Source organism: Austrofundulus limnaeus, unplaced genomic scaffold (genome assembly GCF_001266775.1).
Source record: "Austrofundulus limnaeus strain Quisiro unplaced genomic scaffold, Austrofundulus_limnaeus-1.0 Scaffold34, whole genome shotgun sequence".
Classification (NCBI taxonomy): Eukaryota; Metazoa; Chordata; class Actinopteri; order Cyprinodontiformes; family Rivulidae; genus Austrofundulus; species Austrofundulus limnaeus.
Window position 1 is genome coordinate 2,187,270 of NW_013952436.1, and position 11,711 is coordinate 2,198,980.

The following is an 11,711-nucleotide window of genomic DNA, read 5'->3' on the forward strand; positions in this document are numbered from 1 at the left end:
GGTCACCAGGCAATATCATCACTTATCGCAATAATCTGTGAGACAATTAATCGCCCAGCAAAATTTGTTATGGTGACAGGCCTACCAATGAGTAACATAGTAAAGTTTTATCTAAAATAAATGATATTAATTTACAAAAACAATTACTTCCATACAAGACTCATTGAGGGATGATCAGATGTTTACTAAAGTTGAAATCAATAACATTTAACTCGCGAACGTGTTAAATCTCGTTATTTTGACAACTTTATCAGGAACAATATGTCCTAGTCACATGACCAATTTAGAGGGAAAGACTTGCTCTTCGTAAAAATCTGTTCCAAATTGTGTCAAAATCAGACTTCAGACTATACATCAAATTTTAAATTGTGTTGACAAATAAATTACAGAACTTTTATTTAAACGTTCATCCTATTTGAAGCGGAGAGGAGCACCGAAGGGACTGACGGGAAATCCCCAGTCAGTCTGCTGCCTCGTGGCATTAATCGTATTAATCGTCAAGTGGCAAAAAAAAATAATCGATTAATGTTTTTCTGACGATTAATTGCAAACAATACGATTATGCCCAACCCTACTGGGCAGTATATTCAGGTAGTCAGCTGACCTCATTCTTTGAGCACAGACTGCTGCTGAACCTAGACCTGACCACCTGCAGCAATCCCACATCATAGCACTTAGTTAAATCCAGGTAGCAACTTTTTTTGGCCAGGCAGTGTATAATAGACATGAACATAAAGTCCAACCTTTCAGCTTTTGTTTGAGGGTATCCGCATTAAGGGTTTAGGAGTTCAACTCATTGAACTTATACCCACCCCCCTTTTAAATGGACCAACAGTAATTGGACAAATGACTCAAAGGCTATTTCATGGCAGGTGTGGGTGATTCCTTTGATTAACCTGATAGATGTGGGATAGCCCCTCATCAGAGCTAAACAACAAAAGAAATCTGAAGCTCCTATGTTTACTAGTTTTTGAGCTATAACCATTTTTATATGTCCAGATACCCACTTTTCAGATAAATTGGGGGTCGGGGGCACTGATTGGTGGGCCTGATGGATACAGCTTCATCAGAGCTAAACAACCAAAAAAAAAAATCTGAAGCTCCTATGTTGAACAGTTTCTGAGTTATAAGCATTTTTGCATGTCCAAACACCCCCACTTTGAAAGGAGCCCCCTCCTCAAATATGGGGTCTATCACAAAACCATGGACTGGCGCAGTGTAGGTCGAACTCATCTACAGCCCTGCCAAATTTCATGTTGACCGGTGCAGCCGTTTTGTGCTACGGTTGACCAAAAATCACTGAAAATAAAATAAAATAAAATAAAATAAAATAAATAAATAAATAAATAAATAAATAGCACGAAAACAATATGACTCCCACTTACGCTTCGTGTGTGGGGGTCATAATTAACTATATTAATGTTTGCCCCATATTAAAACAAAGATGTGTCTCCATTTTATATTGATTACATTTAACGCCAAGGCCAAAGATCCAGAAGGCTAAACTACCGGAGTTGGCCATCTGAGGGGCATATGTAGCCTGAAAGACATTCAAACGCGAAATGTTCAGCCCAACAATTGCACTTATTTCTTTCATTTCATTTAGCTTGAGATGATTACATTAAAATTTCAAGTCATAGAATTAGTTGGTCCAGAGCCCTATGTTCTTATCAGTTTTTCTGATATTTTTAATTATTCATAATATTCTATCATTCTATCAACTGTATTTAGAAGTTATATTGTTATATACTTTTTAGCCATATTGTCCAGCACTGCACAAGATAGAAGCAGCTGGATGAATTCTGTGGTACTCAGAGACATACTGTGTGCTCAAATCCAGCCAAACTGATTGGTCAGCATTTTATAATATAGATGGACAATGACCTAAAACATAAAGCCAAAGTAAGGAGTTTATTAAAGCAAAAAAGTGGAATATTCTTGAATGGCCAAGTCAGTCACCTGATCTCAACCCAATTGGCATTTTACTTGTTAAAGACTAAACTTCAGACAAAAAGGCCCACAAACAAACAGCAACTGAAAGCCGCTGCAGTAAAGGCCTGACAGAGCATTAAAAAGGAGGAAACACAGCGTCTGGTGATGTCCATGAGTTCAAGACTTCAGGCAGTCATGGCCAACAAAGGCTTTTCAACCAAGTACTAGAAATGAACATTTTATTTACACTTATTTAATCTGTTCAATTACTTTTGAGCCTCTGAAATTAAGGAATTTTGTTGAAAACAATGCTTTAGTTCCTCACATTTCTGTGTAATCATTTTGTTGAACCCACTGAATTAAAGCTGAAAGTCTGAACTTCAACTGCATCTAAAAAGTTTTGTTCAAAATCTATCATGATCATATACAGAACCAAAATTAGGAAAATGTCTCTGTCCTAATAAATATGAACCTAACTGTATATATGTACTTATTATCCTTTTAAAAATAATTAAAACTGAACAGTCACAGTTGCTCAAGCTGTTCAGTGATGCCAGCTTTATTGTGTAAGCAAATCTTGGCATAGAAAGTGATTGACTCAAATGGAACACGTTTTGTGGCTATATGGCTGAACTTAGGGCTGGGCGATATGGCCTAAAACCAACATCACGATATATTGACCAGTTTACCTCTAACGATAAATACTTGATAACTCTTACCACCCACCACCACACACAAGTACACAGTACAGTAGTAGTATAGTCATAACACTATAATAAACTATGTCCATGTTTTTAGTCAAAGTACACAGTTTAGATTTTGAACAGCTTTTCTGTAGTTTATATTTGTCATTTTAGTGTTTTTAATATATTTAATAAACATTTTTGGCAAGACTTGAGTCAGATATAGTCATACAATTATTTAACCATCTCCATAACTTTTCAGTGCAAACACATAATGTATGTATGTACTATAACTTTAAATTTWAAAAAAAATATATCAAATATGCCTTTTGTACTTCACAAAATAAATACATTTTTTATTCGTTAGACTGACTGATTTCTCTATTAAAATAACAATTTATTTCAAAAAGATATTTAGAGAGCTCATGTAATCATTTAATACTATTTATTCTTCATATTTGATCATTTATTGAATCACAGAGTAGTTCAGTCACAGTATGGTTTTACATATAAGATAAGTTACAAAAAATAAACTACAAAAAGAACATAGCGGTTTTTTTTTTGCTTTTTTTTTGGGGGGGGGGGGGGGGGTCAGATGTGGTGCCTAACGCTAAGCAGAGACTCATCTTTTCTATAACGGGGCAAACAAGTGTTCATCTGAGTTATTATTTTGGAAGAGCTGAAAGTCTCTCACAGAACAGCATGTGCACGCTGCGCTCCTGTAACAGCACTGTGGAGGAGATGAGTTTGGTCACGCGAGCAAAGTTGGACATATCTGTTAAAGAACGACGCTCTGAACACAAACTTATCGTGGGTTAGATTTTGGATACCAACGTCTCGGGTAGCTCGGGAGCGAAGTATGGAGGACGCAGTTTGCTCGCTCAGGAGAGGAGCTGCAGGCTGACCGGTGTTTATCCTGCAGACTGCTGCACCGACATCAGAAAGACCCGCCCTGCTCTGCTCTGACTGGATAAAGCTGTGGGGTTCGTTTGATTTGTTGAAAGCAGCATCTGGGCGGCTTTAACGAGACCGCAACAGAAAACAAGCAGGCTCTCCGACATGGGCAAAATGATGTTGGTCATGAAATTAGCATATAATGATATTATTTATTTTCCCGGGCAAGTTTTTTTCACCMCTATTATCGTGAATGATATGATATGGCCCAGCCCTAGCTGAACTATAAAAAAAAAAATCATCTAGTAAGCCTAATAATAGATTAATCTTTAGATGATTAAGCAATAACAGGTATATTTACCAGCAGACATGAAACGATGGTTTGTTTTAGCTTTAATACTGCCCATCATACTCACACTCTGCTTATGATGCCTCTTTAAACTGGCCATAGCTGACAGGTGGTACAAATTACAGGAAGATTACCACACACCCACGATATGGCCAGTTGGTTTAATTTATCCAGAAGATCATCACACAGACCGGTTGTTAAATCTTTTTTATGATGAACCAAATTCTGCATATCAAAAAAATAAATAAATTAAAACGTTATGTATGTCCTCTGGATGGGTTCTTCTTTAATAAAAAAATAAACAAAAGATTTGGCTCTCCTGGATTCAAAAGAACCCATCCAGAGGACCTACATCTTTTTATTCTACCTGGATTACGGAGATGCATCAGGACATGGGCTACGTTCACACTGAAGGCAAATCCGACCCAAATCTGATTTTTTTGACCCATCTGACTCATATCCGATTTTTATGACAGTCTGAACGAGACAAATCCGATTTTTTCAAATCCGACCCAGGCCGTTTCAGTATGTGGTTTTAAATCGGATACATATCTGATGTTTTCAAAGTGACTGCAGTGTGAACGCTCATGTCACATTCATCTGACTTTTTCATCAGTGAGGAGGGGGTGAAGGATCGATAAGACACTAACCTCAAGTCTCGCTGTTTAAATCTGTAGCTCCGTGTGTTTACAGCTCCAAAACACAAGTCCATTTGCTTCATCTTTTTACTTTTCATTTTCCACGTAGATAGTATGATAATAACGATGTCCAGCCTGGGTCGCGGAGAGTATCGATCCTAAAGTTAGCTACTCGGTCGATACTTTTTTCCAGCTCGTAGTTTCGTTTAAAAAAAAAAAGCTTCACTGGAGCATCCCGGTCAGAGGCAGGTTCAGATATAAACACTGAACTAAAGAAGCAGGTCAGATAATTATTTAATCGGCTCTGATTAAACAACAACTTCTGATTCGATGTGCAAAATGTAGCATCCATGCTAGCTCTGTAAACAAACAAGTCGGCTGATGAGACGTCACGTCTTTTACTGTGCATGCGTGTCACATCAGTGCTGTGGAGCGTTCACACAGGGGTCTGATGCAGGTCACATTTAAAATGTAATGTGAACGTTCACACAAAAAGATCGGATTTTTTCAAAAAATCACAACTGAGCATTAAGACCTGCAGTGTGAACGTAGCCAAAGTCTGCTAATGTTCTCCAAACTAACTTGAACCCTTTGAACCAATTAGATTTTAAACCTCACWACATTCTCCACAAGATAAGTGTTRTAACCAAAAGTAACAAACATTGTTTTCTTCTCCCACTTGACTGTGGTAAAATTAAAATCAAACAATGACACATCATAACAATAGAGGTTTAGGACCTATGGATCAGCCTTATTTAAAATTATTTTTGCAAAAATCAAATTAACACTGGAAACATTTTTTTTTCTTATAATGGTGTCTCATGTCCTGGCAGGCAACTAAAATAAAAAACTGAAAACTTACCATGCAAAAAATTAAATGGCTTTTTTCAACTATAAAAGATGGTCTTGAGTATAAAAAAAACAGAGCAGACATCTTTCCCAGTGATGGTGCAAAACAAGCCTTTTTTGTATTATTTATACTTTGTTTAGGCTAAAAATAAAATATATGTAAATAAATAAAAATCTGTCCAAATCTTTGTGCCATGGTCACTACATCCTCCTGTGTACCATAAAATATCCAACCAGTATATTAGTGCTATCTCAATCAGTGTTAAACATATAAGAAGAGATTTTAAGAAATATAAAACAGATTATATAAGTTACCACTCTCTCCTGGCAGAATTAGCCCAGGTGAAAGGGGACTAAAGTGAGATTAGCCATTAGCTGTTGAACACAAGCCCTGTGCATGCGATGCGTTACAGCGTTAATCTGAGTGGTAATGTTCACAGGTCCAAATGAGGCCAGGACGCCGGCCCCTACTGGATTAATGTATACAGACCTTCTTAAACGGATATTACAAGTTCTAATTACACAAAATTAACCAAATCACTGACAAAACTACTTCCTGATATGCTACAAACAGAATTGGGTGATCTTTATTTATCATCCCTATCTTTACTCCAAAAAGCAGACATGTTTTTAACCATTTGACTTATTTGGAGTTATAAACATCTCCACATTTATCTCCAATTGTTTTAAAAGGAAGTCTGAAACATTTTAAGCATTCTTATCAGAAGTGTTACTTAAGACATAAAAAAGTTTTACATCCAACTAAAAAATAAATAAATTTGACTTCTTAGAATTTTTTAAGTTGAAAGACTTACATTCACCAAATTAAAAAATAAATATGCAATACTGACTGCTGTGATCAAACCTCAGACAAAGGGAATATATTTGAGCATGAGCCTGCCTGTCGAGTATTTTTCTATCTGTTTGGTGTAGTTGTCTGAGCTTGATTTGTGCGTGCATGCGTCAGCTCCTGGGTTGGTTCCTGTGCAACATGCTTTAAGGGTTATTGAACAGTACCGACCTCAAAAAAAGGCAGAATCAGAGGGAGYGAGAGGGGAGGCAGAGTTGAGTGGGTCACTGCATCGTGAAATTTTCTGCCTTCAATAAATGTCTAAACAGATTGTTAGACAAATGAGATGTTCTTCTTCCCCTTTGTACTGTTCTGACCAAATACTGTCACAAAAAAAAGCCTCCAAAAACAGTGTTGGTTAGTAAAAAGGGGGCATAATGTGCATGTCTCCTTTTAATCTCATATTTCTAAAGATATGGGGGAACAAAATCAGTTTAAGAGGGTGTGGATTTACTAACAAAAAGTTAGTGAATGTTAATGCACGACTTACGACGTTACATTTAAAAAAAGGTGTGGCCAAAAAGACATTGTTTAAAGTGATATTAACTTGTGTTTAGTACTAAGCTGATTTCAGTTCAAAGCAGTCATACCTGCAGCTTCCAGTAAAGCTTCGAGTCGAGCCTGTGTCTCTGGATCTACAGTCCTCAGATCTACTCCGTCTGTGGCGCTGGACAAAAGCAACTCCGAAGCTGTCTTCATAATGGGGTTATCCAGGTCCTCTTGGTCCAAAATGAAGGACTCCACCTTGGAGACAGGAAAATAAAAAGGTCAGGAGATAACTCTTCACATTGATTTTCAACTTAGCTTTTAATCAAATCATGAATTTGATTTAAAAACAAGTAAAACACAAGAGACCAGGAAAAATTCCACAGCCCAAAATATCTGTCTTACTGGTTGTAAAATAGAAATAATTTTAAAGTAAAATGACGTCAAAATGTTTCCAAAACATTCCGTATATTATTTACATTAATAAGTATAAAAGTAGTCCTACACCACAAAGAATCCACTGTGTACAAATAAAAAAAGACATCATGTAGCTCTTTGTTTATGATTTCTGGAGTACAGAAATTACTGTGTGATGCTGAGGACTTATAACCCCTACACACAGATTCAGCTGAGAGTCAGCAGTCCAAGTGGAGCAGCACAGTCCAGACCTGAGCTTTGGCACACTTAGTTGTCATGTAAACAAAAAATATCCAGAAACAAAAAAAATAAGGTGAGGCCCAGATGAGGCATACAACCATAAACATATGAAATAGCAAATAGACAAAAAATATAAATACTAGCTTTAGCATTAACGTGTTCTTGTAAATGTGACTAAAATCGAAAATATGATTTAAAGAATTTCAGCAGCTCTTCCATTAGTGAACATTATTTATATTTTTGCAAACTGTAAGTCCATGTTACTGAGAAATAACTCAAGACACCTTGTTTACACTTCAGAAGAATAGTTTTATATATAATTATCCTTTTAATTCAATTCAAACTTTATTAGCAGACTTTGTGTCCATTATGTACATTTAAAACAATAAGACAATAAAAATATAAAAAAGGATAAAAAATAAATATATCCATAAAATCTATAAAATAAAATAAAAATTTGCAATTACTTAAAGATCAATTCATACACAAACATTTCAACCAGTGTGTTCTCAGGCTGGATAGATATTGATAACTACTCACTGCTGGGTCTGTGAGTACTGAAATTATACTGTTACCAGATCCATCCAGTCGTTCTTTAAAGCTGAACATCAAATGTCTTAAAAGTGCTTTGAATGTGGAAACACCCACCGCTACAAACATTTGACTAGCACTGCATCTATGTGCAGAAAATTTAATCACCTACAAAATACTAATTTTGTACAGAAATCTCACTAATATTTCAGATAATCTGATAAAATTTTAGGTTTCAGAGCAAACTGTCATTTGAAATGATTTGTTGTTTTATTTCTACAGAAATCCGCTGTTGACAGCACCTGAGCCATTTTACTAATGACCCACAAAAACATTTTTATTACAACTAATTTGGATAATTCATGAATCCCTAGCATTCAACAATTTGAAAACAGGTGCTTTCAACACCTGAAGTAGTAAAAACAATCTGTGTCCACATGAACTGAAGCAGGCCTAGAGGATCTGCCTCAGTGGGGACAGAGAGTAAACATTGGGCAACCTGAAGGAATTCAGTTATACTATAGAGCACAACAGCACATGGGAGCTGTAGTTCAAAGACGGCCGTCATAATAAACAATGGCTATCAGTCTCCGCTATTAATGAACTACAGTTCCCACAGTGTTGGTATCCAGAGAGCTGGAAAGGCCTAGAATGGCATCTGCTTAATCCTGGGGCTCAGATTTTAGCTGCTGCCCAGAGCAGCAAGTTCTCCACCGGTGTCGAACACAACAACAACAAACGCTCCATTTTTGCATCACAGATGGGCTTTTCCTCTCTGACGTCTATTTGACAAACATGACATTTTCTTCTGCTGCTGCTATAACGAAGCTGATGCTCTAACAAAAACAGCCAGATCATATTGACAAGTGGTGTCAGCTGACAATGACATCCTTGACTGTCATGACTTTAGGTTTTCAGACAGATAATCCACGGGTCAAATGTTAGTCAAGTATAACAGAGACCGCTCAACAGGTACAATGTCCAACTGTGGGCAAGGCCAAGCTTTTCCTCACTTCAACAGCAATTTGATGGCTGTTAATTCGGCATCACCTTTAACAGTTTACGAAAATGCAAACATGTAGACCTGATAAGTTCTGTTCAGCACAAATATTTGATATTTAACAATGCATTCCACTTCTGTTTGCACCTTTGTCAATTTGTGCAACGATAACCTTGATTAAATGACGTGGTTACGCAGTTCACTATTCTGAATCACAATAATTACATTAAATAATATGTGTACTATGAATCTGCGTTTGATAAGTAATTTCTCTAAATCTCATGGTAAATGAAGTTGCATATCAAACTTTTTGTTTGTTTTAACTCTCATAAAGTGTGCAGCRGAGGCGATAAACAAGTCCAACACTGAGCTGAGGAGATGTCATCACACTGGTCCCCATGTGGGATATAAAGAGTTTGGACACCTCTCAACATATATTCAAAATGCTCTCCAATGTGAGGAGACAAATCAAGTTGATACTGGTGAAAGTCAAACCACCAGCCAAGGCTAATGATAAAAAAAATGCTTATTTTTCAGAATTTTGAGGTAAAACTGGAGCTGCCTGTTAAAAAATGATCTAACCAGGTGGTCAGCAACTCATGGCTCCAGAGCCACATGTCACTGTAAACCAAAGTAATATGAAAATGAGCAATGTTTACATTTATAAWTGACAATATGATCATATTTACGCAACACGTGCACAAAATTTACGCAATACAAAGTCACCAAGGTTAAGTTTCTGACTCTTAGGCTGCATTTACATGCTTCATTTCTAAATGGGTGACAGTTTCCCTACAAATTTGTTAAAAAAATAAAATAAAATAAAACTTTCAAAGTTCTACAAAAAGTGTATTTTATCTCAATTTTAAGCTACTGTAGGCTACCCCTACATTGCSGCTTTTATTGTACTCTACGACGTAAGCTAGTGTTTTTATAAAGCATATGTCGAACTTTACAAGTTGTTTACTTGCTCTTTTTGAGACTCCAAATGGTTAAACGACTCTAGACATTTTATATTTAGTTTTAGAGGATTGTAACGATAGCTAACCCTTGATCTGAACGGACTAAAAAGTTCGCTGAGGGGAAGATCAAAGTTAATTTACATGATTTTGAAAAGTGACGTAATTGCACCAAAACTATGAAATGTCTGGTGTTTTAGCTGGCCTTTTACCGTCCGGGAGGTGGTTCTGGACATCTTACATAAGCCGTGGCTGGGAAAGCTGGTCGGCTAGAAGCCTACAAACTTGTGATGGGTGTTGCGGAGACGACAGCACCAAACGAGGCCGTCGTCGCTTCCACCCGAACTAGGCCGTGGCCACAGCATAAATAAAACATTTCAGCCAGTTGGCGTGAATAAACACCCTTGTCTCACCAAACATTACCGTCATCGAACAGTATATAGGCGTTTGAGCTGAGAACAGGTACTATTTCGCCACAGTGTTGGGTAATTGAACGTAATTTCAGCGGCCTCTCTCGCTCTCTGGTTAGGCTTAGCTAACTAGCTTTTAGCGTAGCTACCTCTGAAACCTCGTCTTCTTCGCTGCCGGARCCCGGACCCGAGGAGAGGACGGCCGCGGCCGCAAGTTTGAAATCCAGTCTTTCTGCGGCAGGTCCGCCTGGTTCACCGTACAAACGCACTTTCTTTCCACCAACACCAATACCAATGCTCCCCAGTCCGACTCCTCCTGGTGTCGCTCCTACCCCCATCCCTGCCACTGGGGAGCGAGGAGTCACCGAGTCAATCTCGTCCTCGAAGCCGTCCGTCAGCATTGCCGTCCCGGCTACTGCATCCTGCATACTTGTGCTCACGGTACGTATGTTAACGAGCGAGTTGTTGTCTTAAACGTCCGTCCAGGCGCTTTCTTAAAAGATATTTGCGTGATCTTTACTTCAGGGAATCCAGAAACTCTCCCGAAGCGAGGGTTGAGGAGGTTCTCTTTCCCCCAGCCATTAACTTTCTAACAACCTAACGCGCTGTTTCTCAGAAAGGCCGCCCCTGCTGGGATCCCGTCAATCCTATTGGTTCAGCAGGAAATAACTCCCTTTCCAATTGGTCGAAATTTGCGTCCGTCAAAGATGAGACCGCAACGTAACGTTAGGTTTACCAATATCACGAGGCTGTGGAAGGAACGTCAAGGCACGACATGGTAGGCTAACTTAACTAGTTACTAGTTTTATTAGTTTATTTAAACCATGACTTGAAATCTACTACATTTAAGGACTATGCTTGAAGTTTCCAGGTAGCTTCTGTAAAGGTAATTGACCTGTTAAGTGTAATTTTACATGACATAAAGTCTATCAAGATATAACATAATTGCATGAGATGCAATGTTTTGCTTTAATATAATTATTCATAAATTACCTTAGTGCTTGTTTGTCAAGTCCTGCTTTCATATGTACAAAACACTGTACTTGCAGATAAGAAAATGAACTATTGCGTATGCCCAAAATAAGAGTTTGACAACTTTTTATAATTCAGAAATATAAAGATCCTTGGAACCTGGTGTTATGCATTAAAAATACTTTGAATTTGTTTGAATGTTGTTGAGTTATCGCTTATTTCAGGTGAACGGAGTAAATCTATATGACACCCTCAAAAACTAGCACAATACTGCTTCATCTGAACAAAAGTAATATGTTTATTTATCACTTAGTTGTATTTTAATCAGTAATGAGACTCCCTGTGATAAAGCAAGTGTTCATACAACTATCCTAAACTAACCTAAGTCAGTGTTAAATTAATGTTTCTTTTTTTTTTTTTTGATATTTTGAAAAATATTTACACTATATACTCTAAGCAGAAAACAGTAGCATTTAAATAGAGARGAAATGCTTGGAAATG

General features: G+C 37.4%; 1 protein-coding gene across 8 annotated transcripts in view; it reads right to left on the bottom strand.

Moving 5' to 3' along the window:
- ankhd1 (ankyrin repeat and KH domain containing 1) overlaps positions 1 to 10,835 on the bottom strand; it is a 41,597-nt gene extending 30,762 nt beyond the window's left edge. For all 8 annotated transcript variants that reach the window (XM_014006121.1, XM_014006120.1, XM_014006122.1 and 5 more), the window contains exons 1-2: positions 10,388 to 10,835; positions 6,786 to 6,939 (exon numbers count right to left, since the gene is read on the bottom strand). In XM_014006121.1, the coding sequence (XP_013861575.1) occupies positions 6,786 to 6,939; positions 10,388 to 10,666 (433 nt within the window). In that variant the 5' untranslated portion in view covers positions 10,667 to 10,835. The remainder of the gene's footprint in view (positions 1 to 6,785; positions 6,940 to 10,387) is intronic.
- Between the last annotated feature and the right edge of the window lie 876 nt (positions 10,836 to 11,711).